Source organism: the organism of the source record quoted next, unplaced genomic scaffold, assembly GCF_019419815.1.
Source record: "Pyrus x bretschneideri cultivar Hongxiangsu unplaced genomic scaffold, Pyrus_bretschneideri_v1 Contig26, whole genome shotgun sequence".
NCBI classification, from domain to species: Eukaryota; Viridiplantae; Streptophyta; class Magnoliopsida; order Rosales; family Rosaceae; genus Pyrus; species Pyrus x bretschneideri.
In genome coordinates, this window is record NW_025999568.1 from 4,750,592 (window position 1) to 4,772,769 (window position 22,178).

At 34.9% G+C, this 22,178-nt stretch overlaps 1 protein-coding gene and 1 long non-coding RNA gene across 2 annotated transcripts; one reads left to right on the plus strand and one right to left on the minus strand.

Moving 5' to 3' along the window:
* Positions 1–284: 284 nt before the first annotated feature.
* On the plus strand, positions 285–6,602 carry LOC103957151 (ubiquitin carboxyl-terminal hydrolase 6). The gene is made up of 18 exons (XM_018649846.2): positions 285–494; positions 1,542–1,687; positions 1,863–1,898; positions 2,028–2,135; positions 2,699–2,799; positions 2,892–3,018; positions 3,232–3,291; positions 3,393–3,460; positions 3,756–3,806; positions 4,112–4,220; positions 4,336–4,424; positions 5,025–5,094; positions 5,319–5,399; positions 5,507–5,602; positions 5,698–5,746; positions 5,863–5,961; positions 6,047–6,121; positions 6,370–6,602. Exons 1-18 carry the CDS (start codon positions 485–487, stop codon positions 6,423–6,425), a joined length of 1,431 nt encoding a protein of 476 aa, XP_018505362.2. The 5' UTR covers positions 285–484; the 3' UTR covers positions 6,426–6,602.
* A 3,387-nt stretch (positions 6,603–9,989) lies between these two features.
* Positions 9,990–21,879, minus strand: LOC125478689. Its single transcript, XR_007259458.1, has 2 exons — positions 20,912–21,879; positions 9,990–10,278 (listed from the first exon to the last, which is right to left on the minus strand). It is a non-coding gene; the product is annotated as an uncharacterized LOC125478689 (long non-coding RNA).
* Between the last annotated feature and the right edge of the window lie 299 nt (positions 21,880–22,178).

Consider the following 22,178-nt stretch of genomic DNA (forward strand, 5'->3'; position numbering starts at 1 on the left):
AAAATGTCAAATTAAGCAGTCAAATTAAAATTGATAGTTGATGAGGCAACCTGAAATCTTATGTTAAATTTTGTGTTTCTCCAACCAAATTGTCATTGAAACAAAATTTTTATTAGCTGAAATGCTAGTGAAATAGGAAATTCATCATTAAACTAATAAAAAATGAATGGACGTCCACGTCAAATAATTCATATTTACAAAGACTTCAATTCAATCAGCAAATAACATTTCGGTTGAGATAATTTTCTATGCTGGTAGTGACATTTCCACCCAAGTTTGTCTTTCACGTTGGAGATGCTGTTAGGTTTTTGTTACCGACACGGAGTCGAAAACTCGGGTCGGACTTGCCCACTTTAAAACAAAAGCCAGAAAGCCTGGAACATTGAAGCACATTTCTCTTTGCCTGTTCTACAAGCTAATAAACTCTGCAAAAACCCGAACCTCCGTTACTCACCGATCTTCGAAGCTCCAAACCTTTTCCGCCATGCTTAACGGTAAGAGCGCTGCTCGAGCTTAATTTTATATTATATTTTATTGATTTTATCTGTATTTCAAATTGGTATTTATACTTGATTATTTTTAATTTCGAGCATTTCTGGCGTGTAATGTTTCACTTTGGGGGCGAACTTAGGGGTTTTCATTCAGTTCTGTGATCTAGGTTACCGGAGATTTGTGGTGTTTGATGCGCCTAAGCAGTTTGTTCGTCCGTCTTTTTTTGAGTAATTTGAGCTCGATTTGTAGGTTGTATTTGGAAATTAGGATCTGGGTCCTTGTAGTTTTGGGATTTCTGATGTGGGTTTTCGTGTTTAAGTGGAGTGGTTTAGTTACGCATATAAATTTCTCTGTCAATTAGGTGTGTTTGCTATTTCATCTTATGCAACAATGTTCATACCATACAATCGAAGAATCCCATTAGAGGATTAACTAGTTTTAACTTAGCTGAAATTTGGGATTTCTCATGTGGGTTTTTATATATCAAGTGGACCGGTTCAGTTGCACATATAAATTTCTCAGTTAATTTGGCTTCTCTTTGCTGTATTCATCTTATGCAACAATGTTGCATAGCATACTAGCGAAGAATTTAAGGTGTTGCTGAAAACGCAGTTTTACAAGACTCCAGTTTTTTTTTTTCTTTTTTTTTTTTTTTAATTAAACATTCCGCGTGTGTTTTGGTTACTAACCAAACATTAAGGGTGTGGTGCCTGTACTAACCTGAGTAGGCATAGGGCATGCTTATACGACTTCACAGTGAACATATTGCAACACCTTTACCCATCTGATTTAAGTTCCATCAAGAATGCAACTGCTTTAATGCCCCACTTCATTACAAGCCCATGCTACTAGACTTCAGACTTTTGTTAGATTCGAATGAACTAGTCTTAGTTGGGTACCGAATTTTTATTCTTTCCAGATGCTATTAGCTTAGTCTGAGAATGGTATAGATGGATTCTTATAAGATATGTTGTTCTGCAGATTTGTAACTTGTTACTTGGGTTTGTAGATTCTGTTATTGACATTTGTGGTTTATTACTCATTTTCAGTGAGTGTAAAATGGCAAAAGGAGCTGTTGAAAGCTGTGGAAATTGATACTACTCAGCCACCTTATGTATTTAAATGCCAACTATACGACTTAACAGGGGTACCTCCTGAAAGACAGAAGATAATGGTTAAAGGTGGTTTATTGAAGGTAAATAGATCGCTCAGGCGTATTTAAATTGTCCATATATACATATGTCTTGTTCTTGATGCTGGAATGGTCAAGTAAATCCTTTTTCACACACCAATTAAAACTTCCTGTACAAAGATGAATTTGGATATTATATGCCTAACCTTTTTTGTGTTTGTATGTTTTTTAAATGTAGGATGATGCAGACTGGTCGACTCTAGGAGTAAAAGACGTGGGTTTTTGTTAAGCGAATCACAATTAGTATTATATGTATCTTCTTCTTATTATTGTTGCTTTAATCACAAATCTTCATTGTTTCCTACAAGAAAAAGAAATAATCGATAATATATACATTTTGTAGGGTCAAAAATTGATGATGATGGGGACAGCAGATGAGGTTGTCAAGGCTCCAGAGAAGGCTATTGTATTTGCAGAAGATCTCCCAGAAGAAGAACAAGCTCTTCACTTGGTAAGTTCTATGTAGTTGTGTTTTGCAGATTTAAAAAGCTGTCTTTTCATCTTAGTGGACCTTGTGCTGTTATTATGACATACGTGTGATATTTTTCTGCAAACTTCTCCCATCTCTTTCATTTAGAGTTTTGCAAATTTCTGTTGTCTTTTTAATTTGACCTTGTGCTGTTATTATGATATGCTAGTGGCTCTGTAACATTTTTATTTTTTTCTTACTTTTCTGTGATTATGACATTAATTAGGATTTTGTGCTGGACTCTTCTGGTAAGTTTCCTTGTTGGCTAGTAGTGCCAACACATTATTTTATTCTCATTTGCATGTGAATCATTATCAGAAATAATGGCTTCAGAGCATTCTCAATTATGCCACTTTTATATCTTTGAAGGTTCAGTCGTAAAATGAACTTTTGTGTCCTTTTCTCTTTTTATTTCAGTAATTTTAACTTGTTAGAATTTTTATGTGTTTCTGAATTTCATGATTTTATTTTGGGTTTCAATATTTTTTCCTTTTCTTTTTGCCATGTGTATAAATTATTTCGAACTATGTTACTTTTATTTCCAGGGTTATGGTGCTGGTCTATTTAACTTGGGAAACACCTGCTATATGAACTCCACCATACAATGTCTGCATTCTGTTCCAGAGTTGAAATCAGCTTTGATCAAGTAAGTTAGATTCTTCAGTTAAAGAATGCATTTCAATTTCTTACAATTGTTTTTCCTATCAGACTAGTGATGACAATGTATTATTTCTTCAGGTATTCACATTCTGGAAGAAGCAATGATGTGGATCAGACTTCTCATATGTTGACTATTACAACTCGTGATTTATTTAGTGAACTGGATAAAAGTGTCAAGGCTGTGGCACCCATGCAATTTTGGATGGTTTGTTATCTTTATTCACTGTTTTAATTAAATTCTTGAACTACTTTTCATCTGTCCATGAAGCTTGAGAAACTTGTACTGTATATTCTTAATTCTTGCATTTTACTTTGGATAGAAACTATGTCATGGAGCCTAATAATCATTAGTGTATTGGTAGTTTCTTACTAGTACAGGCGGAACGAATAACAAGTTGGTTTGTTGTTATATCTGCAGGTATTGCGCAAAAAGTATCCTCAATTTGGTCAGCAGCATAATGGTACCTTCATGCAACAGGTTTTCAATTTGGGATTTTATCCTGTTGTAAGGCTACATTTTTTCGGTCTAGCTACTTTGGTAGTTTATTGATTTTTTTTTTTGTTCTTAATGCATAACAGGATGCTGAAGAATGTTGGTCACAGCTTTTATACACCCTTTCTCAATCTCTAAGATCGTCCGGTTCTAGGTGTGTTTTTTATTTTATTTTTCTGCTTTTAGATATGTGTAGGAAGTTAGGAGTTGAGAGTGGTTTAATGACCTTAGGCTTAACCTAATGATCTATGGAAACTGAGTCCACTTTGATTGTTATGTATGCTAAATTTGGGTACTAATACTTTTGTAAGCAATTTTTGTCTTTGTTTTCTTTGAACTCCTAAGTTCTTTTAGGTCCAGTAGCAATTTTTGTTCTCTTTGTTTCGGTTGCCAGTCTTTGTTCTGCTGTACATATATTGGAAATTATACTGAATAATGTTCTCTTGCAGTGAAAGTCCAGACTCTGTTAAAGCACTTTTTGGCATTGAACTTGTTAGCAGGTTAGACATCTGCAACTTATCAATTTACTGTATTCTAATTAGATATTGACTAACACTCAGTTGCAGTCTGAGATAACCTAACATTTTTCAGTTTAATTATGAAATTAATAATATATACTTCAGTTTTTATGACTGGCTTAAATTTTTTTTAACAGTTAACGTTTGAATAATTTGTTCAGTTTATTCTTGCTGGCTTGATATATTACTTGCTTGTTGAAGTTCATATTTCATTTATGAGTTATAAGTTTAATGAAGCTGAGATTTTTCTACCATTTGTTACATTTATTGATGTGGTGGACTGCTAGGGTGCACTGCATAGAAAGTGGGGAAGAAAGCTCAGAAGCAGAGTCAGTTTATTCTCTGAAGTGCCACATATCACATGAGGTGAACCATTTGCATGAAGGGTTAAAACATGTAAGAATAATCTTCTTCATTTCATTTTGTGTGTGCGTGCTAGAATGTGTGATGATATTATCATGATACTCGATAGTAATTACAGGGTCCTCATATATTACACTTCTTCATGCAGGGTTTAAAATCAGAACTGGAAAAAAATTCTCCTTCCTTGGGGCGTAGTGCCATCTATGTCAAGGAGTCTCTTATCAATGGCCTTCCAAGGTACAAAAATGACTACATGTATATTAATGCATTATTCTTGATTCTAACCTGTTAGTCACCAACATGTAATGATTTGCACTATTACATAGTGCGCTTAGTATCTTGTGCGCTTATTTAAGGTTCTGATTGTTAATCATTTCGGTTTTAGTTTAGTTAGTTTTCATTTTTTGTGCTATGAAGAATGTAGGAGAAAGGTGGAAATAAGAAAGGTAAAGGAAGGATGGTGGAAGAAATGCGAAAAGGACTATGTATGAAATGCTCCATAGGAGTCCATACACACACAAAATGAAAACCAAACAACCAAATACTGGAAACAATTCCAAATTGTTTTCACTTTCATGTTTTTGTTTTCATACAATCTTCATTTCTCTCTCCCTCCCACCATCTCTGTTCGTCCCTTTCCATTCCTCATTCTCCCCTATGCTTTATTTCTATTTCTAGCACAAAAAATAAAAATTATGAGCTAAAATTGATATGGTTATCAAACAGGCCCCAAGTTCTGGATGGGTGGCTAATTGTGTGTAGTCTGCCCTTTTGACTTAACTCAAAAAAATATTACAAAAGGGGAATCTTACAGTTAGTTTTTTTTTTTCCGTCTAGGTACCTGACCATTCAGTTTGTACGTTTTTTCTGGAAGAGGGAATCAAATCAGAAGGCCAAGATTTTGCGGGTAATGCCTTTTTTTTTCCTTCTGATGTACAAATTTGTCGTTTGTCTCCTTCCATATCATTTTAGGTGGAAAAAGAAGTTATTTCCTTAAAAGAGTTTCTACATATGTGTTGAGTATGCTTTACAGTTTTTTTTTTTTTTTTTTGGCAAGTTTACTGCAGTGCTATCTTATTATGAAACTGTTATTAGCAACACTGCCTAATAAACTGTTTTCTCTTGTCTTAGAAAGTCGATTACCCTTTGCAATTGGATATTTTTGATCTGTGTTCAGATGATCTTCGCAAAACATTGGAAGCTCCTCGTCAGGTATATACTTCTCTTTGATTTTGATGAACTTATGTTAACATTTGGTAAAAAACATCGACTGTTATTCTGTTGTACTGGTCCTAATTATTTCCAACCTCAACTTTCAGAGACTGAGGGATGAGGAAGGTAAAAAACTTGGTTTGAAACCCAGTGAAAAGAGCTCTGATTCAAAAGACAAGGATATCAAGATGTCTGATGTGGAGGTGATTATACAACCTAGCTATACACTTTTTCTCAGAAACCTCATGCACTGCCTATTTGAATACGTATAAAGCATCACCCTCTTTTCTGCATGCAGGGATCCTCAAACAGAAGTGGAGAATCATCTAATCCTACATCAGATGAAGGTAAAAATCAATCAACCTTCATAAGTTCAACCTTGTGATTTTTTTTTCTTTTTTTTTTTCCACTCTGGTTGTTTGAGTCCTTAGTTAGCCCTTATTTCGCCGTCCATTTGCTGCAGGTGCTATGACTGGAATTTATGATTTGGTTGCTGTGCTGACACACAAGGGCCGTAGTGCAGACTCTGGCCATTATGTTGCCTGGGTCAAGCAAGAAAGTGGTCAGTTTTCTGGAATAACTGCTAGTTTGTCTACATGTGATAAATTCAAACCTTTTAACTCATGGAATTATTTTGTTTGGTCAAGGGAAATGGATCCAATATGACGATGACAATCCCTACCCACAGAAGGAGGAAGACATCACCAAACTCTCTGGAGGAGGTAAGATTGCTGAAAATTCTTCTTACGAGAAAGTTGATAAAAATCCATGTGATGCCGTTATGTATCTTATAGCATATATAGATCTCTAACAGCCGCGCGGCTCACCTGTGAACTTGTCAATTAGCAGTGCCTAAACCTACTTACTGATGTCTTGGGCAACACTCTTTCTGCTTGCACCCCGCCGCTTTGGCATCTATCTGGTTAGCTTAATATTGCCGTCACTCTTGACTAGTTTTTGCTTGTTTCAGGTGATTGGCATATGGCCTATATCTGCTTGTACAAGGCCCGTACCATCCGCATGTGATATTTTCCTTTACCTCAATTGAAATTGAAACACCCTTTCAGTTTACATTTCACAGGGATTAGAGTCTACACAACTGTATCGTGTGCAATTGAAATTTGTCCCCAATGTGTGTTACAAGGAAAAATTCATGGAATTTTAGACGTTTTTTTAATTATGTAAGCAAATTTATTTGGTTTACGTTGAAGTTTGTCCTAAATGTGTGCTAGAACGAAGACTCATTGCCATTTAGATGTTTCTTTAATTTGAGTGTTACATGTTTTGCCGGAATGCTCGAGTTACTGTAACAAAATATAGACGGTGAAAGTCGAATTAAGCTGCACGACTTCTTGTCCCTTCTTATCAGCTCCTCATAGTTATAGTAGGGCATATTGCAGACGAATCCCACTCGTGCGACCCCGAACCTGCGGCTGTGGCTTCGGATAGGGGTTGGAGGAAGCGCTATCCCCCCGAGCCAAGTGGAGCATGCATGGCGTCAAATGCTGCTTCTATTCTTTTCCTTGGCACAGCTGGGTCATTCTGGACTTGAACTAGAGACCTCGCCTGTGAAGTAAATCATCGCACAACCTAGCTCAGGGTGTGTGGACTGCATTTGTAGTAAGCATGTGGGAAATATTTGGTTTTGCAGCACAAAACGAAGCCATTATATGTCCCTACCGTAACTGGATCTTCTTTCAATCGGGGAAACTCTAGTCTTTCAAACAGCGGAGCTAGCAGTAGCACATTTGACAACGACAACGATGTCAGTCTAGCAAGTCAGTCTTCCCCTTCCAAGCTTATCACTTGGAAACACACAGATTGAAAAACGAATCAACTGCTTGGAAGCTGACAAAGAATTTCCGTTAACAAATCGTCAGAGAAATCGCCAAAATTACTAGCATTCATCCAATTCGATGATGATCGATAAGACGATGTTGTTGATAGTTTTGGCTGCTATCTACCTCCTGTCTCTATGTTATATAACTTATATTTCAAGGACACGCAAGCGTAACAGAAAAATTAGACATCTAGGAATACTACTACGTAACAAAAACATATCAGAAAGATTCCATCGTATTAGCGGCCTCTATATGCTAAAGTTATATAAAGAAGCCATTTAGCGGCTTTCTTTTGACATGTTTTAGGTTTGAATCACATGGATGATAAGTTCGATATCAAATTCTATATATCGCTGCATAGAAAAGAAGTTGATAAATACTTCTTCTTTGGGCCTCAACGTGGTAAAATACTTCTTTAGGATTCCTTGTTCCATAAGTATTATAATAAATATAGTATACATTTTCTTACTCTTCAAGGGATTGTCTTGTATGTATATATAAAGGAAACAAAGCGTTTTCAAAAATCGAAACCTTTTTTACAGGTTTCGCAAAACGAGTGTGTTTGGGTGACGGAGTTCCAAGTCTCAATTGATTGAGGATAAGCTAGTAAGCAATAGACTACAAAATGTTTTACAGAGCGGGTAAGAAAAAGTCCTCATGAATGTCTTTTCTAGTTCCTCTATCAAACTTTTTATAGTCCATCTCTTACTAACTAATTTGGTTTCAATCCATCCAAACTTGGAAATCCTTCACCCTAATGTAGCCTTAATAGTGCTTATATGTTTGAGAAGCAAAGAACTAACAATTGCTTTCGATGGAAACTCTTTTTCCAAGTACTTTTTTCAAGAAGAGCATGAATTTTCAACGCGAACTAAAGGATTTATGGTATTGACAAAAAATCAAAAGGACACAATTTGATATGTTGAGAAACAAAGCGGTTCGAAGCAATCAAACCAAACAAAACACAACTCCTCCCCTCTATTAAGCATTGGAAGCTCCTCGCAGTCGATCATATACCTTGGCAATTGTATATTCCTTCATCAGTGTTCAGACAATCTTAGCAAAACTTTGGAAGCTCCTCGCAGGTGTAGGGTACATACTTCTCTTCGATTTTTGATGTAACTTATGCAAACATTTGGCTACGAATATTGACTGTTATTTCTTATGTACCGGTCCTAATTATTTCCAACTCAACATTCAAACTCTGAGGGACGAGGAAGGTAAAAAAACTTGGAACAAACAAAGGAAGGTGAAGTAAAGGATAATTAAAAACTGTGATTAGAAAAGATAAAATAGGACATAAAGTAGATATAGATAAAGCAAACTCATATTTATTTATGAGAAATTTTATTTGAACCCATATAACTTCTTTCTACATCCAATTTAAATTTTAAATGTGAATTATCTTCTTTAACCTATTGCATAATTACCATCAAATACAAGATCAAATTAACAACAAAACTAAAATTTATCAATAAACCATCCAATAATCAAACTCTACCTCATACACCTTTATCCTTTGTTCACTCTGACCTAAAACCCTAAGACTCTCTTATGGAGAAAAACAAGCTTTTGTTGACCGATGATGATGATTTTGAAGTTTTGAATCCTTAAACTAAACTATAAATTGATTTATGCAAGTTTTGTTTTCGTAAATTTGATAGAGTCAATAATTACTTGTAACATTCTAATTTTCTCCAAAACTTCAAATAGAAATTACATATGATGGAACAGTTTTCAACGAAACCAAATTTATTATGTTAGAATGGTAAAATAGTAGGAATAGTCCAGTTTATTAAAATAAGTCCAATTTGTTATATTTAATTATTAATTATCAATAGTTATCTGTTCAATGATAAGATTTATTATAAAAATCAAATTTCTTCCAATTATCTCTTTGCTTATTTCTTTTTTTTATCTTTTGTTATTTCTCATTCTTCCCCTACTTTAAACCCCATTTATAGATTTATTTTTAATTTTTATAATCAACCTATATCACAGGTTAATTATATTTAACCTATATGACAGATTCTTTTTTTATAAAACCTGTCACAGATTAATGTGTCTTTTTGTTATTTCTCGTTCTTCCTCCTACTTTAAACCCCATTTATAGATTTTATTTTTAATTTTTATAATCAACCTATATCACAGGTTAATTATATTTATCTACCTATATGACAGATTCTTTTTTTATAATCAACCTGTCACAGATTAATGTGTCTTACTTGTCGGTATGTTATGTTTTTTCTACATTTTAATTAGGTTTCATATCTCACGTATAGGTATTATATACATTCATATATTTGTTACTTGAGTTAGGGTATAATGTTTTGTAGATAAATTTATGTTAGTATATTAGTTTTTTGTTATAAGATATTAAATATATTCTTTTGGAGTTGGAAAATGCATAATATTAGAAGATTTTAATTGATTTTTAATACTTTTAGAAAATATAAAATGAGTATAAAAGAAATAAAAATATATAATTAGATAACTGGACTCACTCCTAAAAACACTCTACATTTTTGGACCTGGATCTAAAAGCCCCTTATTTAAAAAGTATCTGCATATCGTTCTAATGAATAACAGATGACCGATAATATGCTTCTAATACTGTTGGGTGTGCCTCTATAGCGGCTTAAGATCATTAAGTGCCTCACTATAACGATTCACCTTTATTTTCTGTGAAACCTTCTCAAACAACTCAGCCGCATTACCAGGTTTTCCATCTACACATGCAAAGCAGGCCTGATGATCCCTTTAACAGCATATTCGAATTATATATTAGACATTCCCTTGGTGGATGATCCCGTTAAACCAGCTCAGTCTCCTGACTAGATGCTATAAATGCATAATCTCAAAGCATGAATATATTTTTGGTGCCTGAACAGAAAATTTTGTTTTATTTTGTCTATTCTCTCATGTTTTAGGGAAAACAAATTAGCAATCGATTAACGATAGAAAATAATGTGTTACCTTAAAGTCTTCGGTACTTCATTCGCAAATCCTGATTGTACAATTGGCCAAATATCCTTCGCCTTTGCAAGAACAACATTCATTGACTTAGTCATTTCATCATGCACCTCTAGTTGGTATTCTACAAGTGAAGTAAAGATAAAGATACCAAGTCATGACAGTTCATATAGTTTAGGCAACCAATTATTCTTGTTACACCTGTAAAGTTTTGGTTAGGTTGTTATATTTGTTACAGGTTTTTAGAGAAAGTTTTGTTAATGTCTTTGACTATATATACACCCCAAAGCTAAGTGTAATAATTAAGTCAGTAAATGAGAAGAGGATTATTCAGTAAAACCATTCTTCCGTTTTCCTTTGGTTTCTTCGTGGTATCCATTGCCACCTGCCTCACGAAACTCTTCAATCCTAGTCTCTTCAGCTGTGCTTCTCCGATCTCTTGATTGATCTCCAATCTATAAGAAATTAATTGTTGTTGTTCTCTAATCTTGATTTTTGTCTTCTTAATCTTGATCTCTGATGGTGTCACCTACTGAATCCTCTTCTCCGATTTCAACTCAAAATCCCAATTCTTCATTTCCAAACCCTAATTCGTCCCAATCCTACACTTCTCTTACAATTCAAAACAGTAGTAGCATGATGCTGAACAAGCTCAAGCATTCGAATTATCTGCCATGGTGTGCTCTTTTTACCCCAATTCTTCGGCACTACAAGCTTCTTGGACTTATTGATGGAATTAAGCCTTGTCCGGCGCCATTTTTACCATATCGATCGATCAATCCTGCTTTCGAGAGCTGGTATGAGAAGGATCAGAATCTTCTCATCTGGTTTAATTCAACACTCTCTAAGGAAGTCATTCCATTTACTGTTGGTGTTTCTTCGTTCAGAGATCTGTGGCTCAAACTTGACCAGCGTTTTGGTGGTGTTTTTGATGCTCATATTCATTAGCTTCGTTCTTGTTTTCAGTGTATTCAGAAGGGCTCCCAATCAATAGTTAACTATCTGCAACAAATCAAGGATATTTTTTATTCCCTCACTGCAGCCGGAGCTTCTGTTTTAGACCGTGATCTTATTGCTGCTACACTGGTTGGTCTTCCTGATGAGTTCAAATCCTTCATTGATTCTATCATGCTTTGTCTCTCTTCAACATCTCTTGGTGAATTACATGGATTGTTACTTACAAAAGAGCTTTCCATGAATCGAAGGAAGAAAATTACCTCATCTGCAACCACTAAACCGTTTCGTGCTCTCTCGGTCCAAGCTTCACCACCTCTTCTTCCTGTGCCACCTCAGGCATTTGCTGCTCAACATCTACCACTTCACAACTCTTTTCAAAATAATTCCAATCATGGCAGGAACAATCGATTTTCCGACAATCGGGGCAATAAAGGCAATAATCGGGGCAACTACAATTCTGGCTTCACTTATGGTTCCAATCGTGGTCATAATTACAACTCTCATGGTTCTTTTTCCTCTGGTGTTTGTATTTCTTGCTAGATCTGTGGAAATACAAGTCATGAGGCCATAGATTGCTTTGATCACATGAATCCATAAATTTCTGGTAAAATCCCTCCAGCAAAGCTTGCTGCAATGTGTGCGCATTATACATCAAAGCCATCTCCTCCTTCCTGGCTCATTGATTATGGTGCAACTTCTCACATTACCAATGACATCTCCAACTTCTCTTCTCCATCTCTTTACACAGGTGAAGATAAAGTGTATATTGGTGATGGTAAAGGTCTGTCCATCAACCATATTGGTTCATCTTTGTTACATACTCCTAGTACTTCTTTTAAATTGAATAATGCACTTCATGTTCCTCAAATGAAGCCCAACTTGTCGTCTGCTTTTCAATTTGTCAAAGACAATTCATGTTCATTGACACTTGATTCTGATGGATCCCTTGTAAAGGATTGTTCTACAGGGAAGATGCTTTTGCGGGGACTAGTTTGAGATGGATCCTATCCTTTGCAAAGCTTTACTTCAAATGATACCTCTTCTTCAATTTCTTCATCAACATTTGTTAGTATTAAAGCTCTAGTGAAGATTTGGCATAGTAGATTGGGTTATCCCTCCTCCAATATTTTTCGAAAAAGTGATTTCTGGTAATAAGCTTAAACTGCAAGGTAAATCCTCAGTTGACTTTTTATGTTCGGATTGTGCTATAACTAAAAACAATAAACTGCTTTTTCACCCTGCTGGTTCATCCACATCCCATAGTCTAACTTTAGTTCATTGTGATGTATGAGGACTTGCCCCTGTAACTTCTGTGAGTTGTTTTTAGTATTACCTGCTGTTAGTAGATGATTACACCAGATATAGTTGGTTCTTTCCTTTGAGAAGAAAATATGAGGTGTATTCTACCTTTGTAACTTTCAAGAACTATGTGGAAAAATTTGTTGGTAATCAAATAAAGGCTATATGTTTTGACCCAAGGGGTGAATTCACTAGTGCTTCTTTTCAGTCTTATCTTAATTTGCATGGAATTTCTCATCAGTTTAGTTGCCCACATACACCTGAACAGAATGGATGTGTAGAACGAAAGCATATGCATCTTGTAGAAATAGCCAGAACATTGTTAGTAGCTTCTAATGTTCCTAAAGTTTATTGGGTTGAAGCTTTATCCACTGCTACTTGATTAACAGGTTGCCTATTTCTGGTCTTGCAAAATCTCCATGAGAGTTATTATTTCATACATTACCAGATTATACTAAGCTAAAGGTTTTTGGGTGTAGTTGTTACCCATGGTTAAAACCTTATGTCACCTCTAAACTTGATGGCAAAAGCAAGCAGTGTGTTTTCCTTGGGTATGGTTTACAACATAAGGGTTATAAGTGTTTAGACATGACCACTGACATAGTCTACAACTCTCGCCATGTCTTATTTGATGAGAAGTCTTTTCCCTTTAAAGTCAGCTTCAACTTCTGATTCTATCCCTAATGTCTCTTCTATTATTAACCTGCAATTTCCCATTTCCAATTCCCAATCTATCTTACCACGTTCTCACTCCATCAATCCTTCTTTAAATGCTCATACATCTAGTGAATATGTATCACTACACAATTTTAGCTCTTTACAATCTCACTCATCTTCTCCATCTTTACCAGTCCAAAACATTCATCTTATGATTACTAGATCAAAGAATGGCATTTTTAAGCCTAAAGCTTACATTGCTCCCAAACACCCTTTATCATCATCTCTTGATTATATACCAACAACCTATAATCAGGCCTCTAAATTTGCTGAGTGGAGATTAGCCATGCAAGCTGAATTTAATGCCCTCCAATCAAGTAGAACATGGATTTTGGTTCATTCTTCTTCATCCAAGAATGTTATAGGATGTAAGTGGGTATTTCGAATCAAGAATAACATTGATGGAACCATTGATAGGTATAAAGCCTGGCTTGTTGTCAAAGGTTTTCATTAAAAAGAGGGTCTGGACTATCAAGAAACCTTTAGTCCTGTGGCAAAGCCTGTCACTATCAGAATTTTGTTAACTTTTGCTAAGTAATTTAATTAGTTTTTGCATCAACTTGATATTAGTAATGCATTTCTTCATGATGATTTAAAAGAAGAAGTATTCATGCATTAGCCACCTGGTTTCAGTAATCCAAACTTTCCAAATCATGTGTGTCAACTCAAAAAGTCCTTGTATGGACTCAAACAGGCTCCAAGGCATGGTTTGATAAATTGTTTCAAGCTCTTAATTCTCTTGGTTTCACTTAATCATCATCTTATGCATCTCTCTTTGTTCTCAAGGTTCCAGTTCTTGTTATTGTCCTTGTATATGTGGATGACATATTGGTCAGTGGTCTAAATTGATCAGTGTGTAATCTATTCATCAAGAAACTGAGTTCTTTGTTCCCTATAAAGGACTTAGATTCCTTACATTATTTCTTGGGTCTTGAAGTTCAACGAACCAAAGAGGACTCTTTCTACATCAGGGCAAATATCTGATGGACTTGTTACAAAAGACAAAAATAGAGGGTGTGAAGCCTTGTTCTACACCTCTTGGAACTGCCAAATTGGATCATAGTGGTACAACTTTGGAAAATCCAATAGAGTATAGATCCATTGTGGGAGGCCTACAGTGGACTCGGCCTAATATCTCATTTGCAGTTAATCAAGTATACCAATTCATGCATACTCCAACTGAGTTACATCTGCAAGCAACCAAGAGAATACTCAGATTTCTCAAAGGAACATCTTCACATGGTATATGGTTTCATAAAGGCCCTCTCACTCTATCAGCCTACTCTGATGGAGACTGGGCTGGCTTGCACTTTTGATAGGAGATCGTAGATTTTATGTGTTTCTTGGATCAAACTTAGTGAGCTAGAGTGCTAAAAAGTAGCCTACAGTAGCTCATTCTTCTATTGAGGCTGAATATCGTTCTCTAGCTCACACTGCAGCTGAAGTTACATAGATCTGTAAAGTTTTCAGAGATTTTGGTTTCTCTTCCTCTGTTAAACCTACCATTTGGTGTGATAACATTTCTGCCATCTCTATTGCATTAAATCCTGTCTTTCATGCGAGAACCAAACATGTGGAAATTGATTACCGTTATATAAGGGAGCTGGTTCTTGCAAATCTGGTTAAAGTTCAGTATGTTTGCAGCTAGGACTAGATAGCTGATATTCACACTAAATCTTTGTCTAAGAATCGGTTTCTCTTTCTTCAATCCAAGCTTTCTCTTGGAACTCCTAGTCTTTCCAAGCTCAGGTTGAGGGGGTGTAAAGATAAAGATGCCAAGTCATGACAATTCATATAGTTTAGGCAGCCAATTATTCTTGTTACACCTGTATAGTTTTGGTTAGGTTGTTATATTTGTTACAGGTTGTTAGAGAAAGTTTTGTACATGGTTTTGACTATATATATATATATCCCAAATGTAAGTGCAATAATTAAGACAGTAAATGAGAAGAGGATTATTCAGTAAAACCATTCTTCCGTTTTCCTTTGGTTTCTTCATGAAGTTCCTACTTCCCTTGGATCCTTTATTATTGGAGACACAGTTTTAGATGTTTCAACCGAGCCAAACATCTTGTTACTAGACTATTACAGGTTGAACCATCATTTTCAAATAAAAAATGTCGAACTCTACGACATATATATGGTTCTGAGGATCTACTGCATTGAGACAAATAACCCAAAAGCCTATTTTGATTGATAATATCACTCGGTGCATGAGAAATCATTCACATGTATGTTACTGCATAAGTAAATATTTCAGCCCGGAAAATTTAAAAGTTTAATGAATTATGTGGTTTTTTTTATATTTTTGAATGGGTGTAAATATAAATTTATATATTGAATTGGGTTTGTGAGGGTAGTTTAGGTAATAAATTTGGATTTAAAGAGATATTTTTAGTTTAGTAAAAAATAATATTAGTGTAGAGAGTAAATTGGGTGTACAAAGAGATTATTTGAGTTCAAATAAAAATTTCCTTTATTTATTGATCCCCAAACTTACAAGGAAGCACTTCAGAGTTTTGGTACAAAGATAGCACTCAATAGAGGAAACACTCAAAGAGAATATTTTACACAGTGAAAATTAAGTGTACAAACAACTGAGCCAAAAAGCCTTATAAACAGAAAACTAAAAGCAAATTGAAAGATGGTGTCGTAAAAGCAAAAAGGCACCATAAAGCAGCCTTGCACATTGGGTGGCATCTTCACTTTATGAAGTGGAGAGTCAGCTTCACGAGGTTGAACATAAAGATTCTGAAAAAGAAGCACACCGACAAAAATCTACAAGAACCAAGGACAACTATTCAAGAAAAGAATAATTGTTGAGGTTTAGATATCAGACAACATCTTAACTTTTCTTTATCACTTTCTCTTTTATCAGAGAATCACTTAATCAGAGAAAAGCATTTCATGCTTTATTTCTTTGGACGAATAAGATGATAGATTCCAAAAGAGCCTCCTTTGTTGTCACCTTCGAAGTCTTCATCCATGTGATGATGGGATGACGCGGCTTCTGACTCCATATCCTCAGCATCTAAGCCATTGAGTTCAAGAATTTTCAAAACCTTTTCTTTAGGCTTTGAAAGATGATGGCTTTAAATGATCAAGATGAAATTTATCCCACCAACGAATAAATATTTTTCTTTCAAGCTGTGAAACAAAATCCCAAGCATTTTCATCATCGTCGACAAAATTACAATCCCATTTCAGGATCCAAGGAAGTTGATATATTATCATGAACCGTAGAAAAACTTTCATTTGTCTGAGGCAAATAATCGACATTAGATACCCAAATAATAAACCAAGTTCGAAACCAATTTGTGATCTCTTTCAGAGATCTAAGGCGGAACTGGATATACCAAGTGTGAGAGTAACGAATGTTTTGGAAACATAGAACGATGTCCCACGTCTTTTGGTAATCCAAAAAATTGTAGCCTCTAGGACTCATATCAAGGTTAGAGTGTTGTTGAATGTGGTAGGATATATTTTCCCATTTTTCCAAGGAGATGATTTTCAATATCTGAATTTTGGAGAAAGCAATCATGTTGTTAAATTCACTTATGTATCTATGAACAATATCAACTAATTCAGATTCAATAAGAATTCTCTCATACCAATATCTTGGCTTATAAAAGGATGAATGTGGTCATGATGATATTTTTCACCAACTTGCCTAGGAGATAAAGATAAATCTGAATCCTCTTTATTCATCAGAGGAATTGCCATTGACTAGGTGAAAGAATTGTCAGAATGGCTTTCTCCCTGCCTTTGTTATAAAGGAAAGTAGTTGAAATAGGTTTGGATTTGCCTTAGAGGAAGAAGAAGAACCCTTTAGAGGCGTAACTTCTAGAGAGAGCTAAGGCCTGGTCCTTCTTTTTCACGTTTGCCTTGCAAAAATTACACGCTAAAAAGTCAGGCAAAGAGTTTGATTCACCCTTAATATATTTAATATCAAAATCAAATGCTGACAAGATTGTTTGCCATCTATCAAATATTTGTTTTGATACTAAGTTTTTAACATCTTTCAACAAAATATCCTTGGGGCCTTACAATCCACATTAATCAGGAAACGCTTGATAAGACGATCACTTTCAAATTTTGTGATTGCATGAAATATCAATAAAAATTCTTTCTGAATAGTATAATAGTTTTTCTAAGCTTACTTCTAGACTCCATAAGTAAAACGAACTAAGGATCTCTTGCCGTATTAGGTCATTTGCTTCATGACTCCTTTATAGTCTTCATCAAAAGCATCAATTTCTACAATCTTGAAAGCTTCTGGATTTGCTAAAGCTAGACACATTAGTTCTTTGACTTTTTTTTTCAAAAGTCTTACTGCTCAAGTTTCTAATGTAAACAGTTTATCTTTAAGGACTGCAACTTTATTTTTGTTTTCTTCAGAATCAGAAGATTTTAGCATTAACTGGCACGATTGTCTCTTTAGACCTTCATCGAGATTTAGGTCATTAATCTTTTCTTTCATCTGACATTGAGGTCTCATATGTCCAACTTTCCACACTTATAGCAAACAAGGGGTTTTTGATCCGATCATTTCTTCCCTCCTTCTTGTTTACTAGGATGGATTTTTCATTTGCGAAATGTCCTATAAGGTTTTGAGGATCTATGTGGAATATTTTTTGTGAAATCTCGTGGTTTTCCTAAAAGGTTTTTTAGATGATGTTTGGCCTTTACGTTCGGAGTCAAGACAATAAAACTGAAACTGAAAGCGAGTTTCAACATCTGATAGATGACCTTGTAGAAAGGAAGAAGAATAAGCCTCCAGAGTATCAACCAGTCTTGAAACCAACCGATCCAAACAATAACATCCCAAAATTTGAAATATGTAGCAGCATCGACAAGGTAATTTTTCAAAAATGGTATTCTATGATTACTTTTGTTGTTAACAAGACTTTTAGGTTTTCAATATAAACACTCATTAATTTTGGAGCAGACCTAATGTATATAAATGAAGGAGTTGTGCCTACCAAATACTTCTCAAAAACTTCTCAATGCCTGCAAAATGCACTTGACCAACAAACTCGAGTGGTAAGACTTTTAAAAAAAAAAAGAAGTCAAAGAACTATTGTATCCAGTTTTAGCAAATCCATAAGCTTTCAAGGTTGTTGAAACTAATGGTTTTGACGAAGGTTATAGAGGAGTCCTGAAGCAAAGGACCCTAATATGGCAAATAATCCTTAGTTCATTTTAACTTCTCGAGTTTGGAAGCCAACTTAGAAATAACTATTCTACTGTTAAGAAGAAACTTTTATCGATCATTCATGCAACCATAATATTTGAAAGTCATCTTCTTAACAAGCGTTTCTTGATTAAGGTGGATTGTAAGGTTGCCAAGGATATTTTGTTGAAAGATTTTAAAAACTTAGCATCAAAACAAATATTTGCTAGATAACAAGGAATCTTGTCATCATTTGATTTTGATATTGAATATATTAAGGATGAATCAAAATCATTGCCTAACTTTTTAACGCATGAATTTTAACAGGGCAAACATGAAGAATAATGAGCAAGCCCTAGCTCTCTTTAGAAGTAGTTCCACCCTTATTCAGAAGTGTTCTTCTTTTCCCTCCCAAGCAAATCCAAACCCTAATTTCAACTACTCTTCCTTATAACAAAGGCAAGGAAAAGCCATTGCTCTAACAGACATAGAGGATTCATATTTATCTTTATCTCCTACGCAAGTTGATGAACCATCGTGACCACATTTGTCTTTTTTATAAGTCAAGATATTGGTATGAGAGAATTCTGATTGAATCTGAATTAGATATTGTTCATAGATATAGAAGTGAATCAAACAACATGATTACTTTCTCCAAAATTCAGATATTAAAAGCCATCTCATTGAAAGAATGGGGAAATAACCCCAACTACATTCGCTTGCACTCTAGTCCTCATATGAGTCATAAAGCCTACAACTTTTAGGATTACCAAAAGGCGTGAAACATAGTTTTATGTTTCCAAAACATTCACTACTCTCACACTTGGTTTATCTAGTTCTGTCTCGAATCTCTGAAAAAGTCCCAAATTGGTTTTAAACTTGGTTGATTGTTTGAGGTTCTAATGTTGATTACTTGCCTCAGACAATTATTCATTCTTGTCTAGATAATTTTATAAAAGAAAACTCTGATTATCCTGAACAAAGGAAACACTTTCTATGGTTCATGATGATATATGAACTTCCTTAGATCCTGAAATAGCATTATGATTTTGTCGACGATGATGAAAATGCTTAGGATTTTGTTCCTTAGCTTGAAAGAAAAATATTTATTCACTGGTGGGATAAATTCCAATCATTTAAAGCCATCATCTTTCAAAGCCTGGAAAATCCTGCCTGATAGGCAGTCTGTAGTTGAATTACCTTGTTCTATCCCTAATTCATCTAAAAAGACTGAAAAACCTAAGTCTTTAATCAAATCCAACCTTTCTTGTTCTAAAAAAGATCTGGAGGAAAAGGTTTTGAAAATTCTTGAACTCAACGGCTTAGATGATGAGAATATAGAGTCAGAAGTCGCGTCCTAGAATCACATGGATGAAGACTTCGGAAATGACAATGAAGACGACTGTTTTGGAATCTATCCTCCTATCCGTCCAAAGAAATAAAGTATGAAATGCTTTTCCTTGATAAAAGTGAAAGTGGTTATCTGATAAAAGAGAATGATAAAGAAAAGTTAAGACGCTGTCTAATATCTAGACGTTAACAATTGAATAATTGTCTTTGATTCCTGTAGATTTTTGTCGGTGTGCTGCATTTTCAAAATCTTTCTGTTCTACCTCCTGAAGCTGAGTCAGATCCACTTCATAAAGTGAAGATGCCGCCAAATGTGCAAGGTTGCATTATAGTGCCCCTCAGCTTTTGTGACACCTGGTCTTTCAGTTTGCTTTTAGTTTTCTATTTATAAGGCTTCTTAGCTCAGTTGTTTGTACGTTTCATTTTCACTTTGTAAATATATATATATATATATATATTATATATAAGATAAGAAAACCCCTAAAAGATGACAATTTTGTTGATGCTTTGGCAAAACGATTGAGCTCAATGAAGTTAACTGAGTTAAGCATCTCAATCATTACAGAGACATAAATTGTTGATTTGGAAGAGCAATTTGCCGAGTCAACCTTAGACCCACAAGTCAATAGGATAAAATAAGGACACCGAGTCACAAGAACACCCATTTTAAAAAATTATTATCCTAGGCCAACTCAAGTGGATCCCAACTCAAGTGGATCTTCAGTTTGAGGATAATGATATGGGTGAAAAGGTGCATTATGATGGACGATCAATTGTTGAATGGAACATTGATGGACAAACAAAATATCGAATCATCAAAATTCTGGGGTCGAATAATGACACTGAAAAGTTCGGGTAACAATAAAAATAAATTGGCCACTTGTTATGTTTATGTCCCCGAACGAGTGTCGACTCCCTTAGGCCTAACCTTTTCGGAATGAATTCTTTCAGAAAAACAACACCTGAATCAAGCTCGTATGAGCAAGACCAAATATGGCCCTATAGACGTTAAATTAATTAAAAACATCTTATCTTGCTTTAATTTTGTATTAAATCTATAAACAGACAGAGAATATATGTATAAAGATAAAAACACTATAATTATGAATTGGAATAAACAAAGATGAAGTAAAGGATAAGTAAAGATTGCAATTAAAGATGATAAAATAGGCATGAAGTAAAGAAGAATAAAGCAAACTCACCTTAATTTATTGATCTTCAAGGTTACAGGGAAGCACTCCAAAGTTTGGATACAAGAGTAGCACTGAAAAAGAAAACGCAAAGTGAAATTCTTAAGCGTACACACATTTGAGCTAGATAGCTCTTTAAATAAAAATCAAAAGCAAACTGAAGGACCAGGCGTCACACAGGCAGAGGAACAACATAAAGCAGCCTACAACATTGGGAGGCATCTTCACTTTATGAAATGGCATTGACTTAGCTTCACGTGGTTTCACAGAAAGATTCTTAAAATAGAAGCACATCGACAAATAGCTACGAGAACAAAGGACAATTATGCAGGAAAATAATAATTGTTGGCGTCTGGATATCAGACATCTTTTCTTTTCTTTCACACTTTCTCTTTAATCAAAGAAAAATCATTTCATGCTTTACTTCTTTGGATGGATTGGAGGACAAATTCCATAGCAGCTATCTTCATTTTCATCATTGAAAACTTCATCCCTATTGTGATGGGATGATTCGGCTTCAGATTCCATTTCTTCGTCATTTAATTTGTCGAGTTCAAGAATTTTAAGAACTTTACCTTTAAGATATTTCTTGGAGCAAGAAGAGCTAGGACTCGATCAAAGACTTATGCTTTTCAGACTTTGAAGATGATTCGGTAGTTGAGCAGGGTAGTTCGGCTACAACCTACCTATGAGACAAGATTCTTCTGGCTTTAAAAGATGTTGGCTTGAAATGATCAAGGTGGACATTATCCCACTAGCAAATAAAAACATTTCTTTCAAGTTGGGGGACAAATTCCTAAGCACCATAATCATCTTCTACGAAACCATAATCCCATTTTAGAATCCACGGAAGTTCATAAATTATCATGAACCAAAGAAAAAGCTTCATCTTTTCAAGATAATCAAAATTCTCTTTTCTAAAGTTTTTTTACAAAAGAATCAATTATTGGTTAAGGCAAGTAATCCATATTAGGACCCCAAACAATAAACCACGTTCTGAACCAATTTAGAACCTCTTTTAGAAATCTAAGAGGGAATTGGAGAAACCAAGTATAGGAATAACGGATATCTTAAAACATGGAACTATATCCCATACTTTTTGGTAATCCCAAAAATTAGAGCCTCTAGGCCTCATAACAGGGCTATAGTGTAATCGCATGTTGTAGGGGCTATTTGCCTCATTCTTCCAGAGAAATAACTTTTAGTATCGTAATTTTTGAGAATGCAATCATATTGTTTGTTTCACTTCTATATTTGTGACAATATCAATTGATTCTGT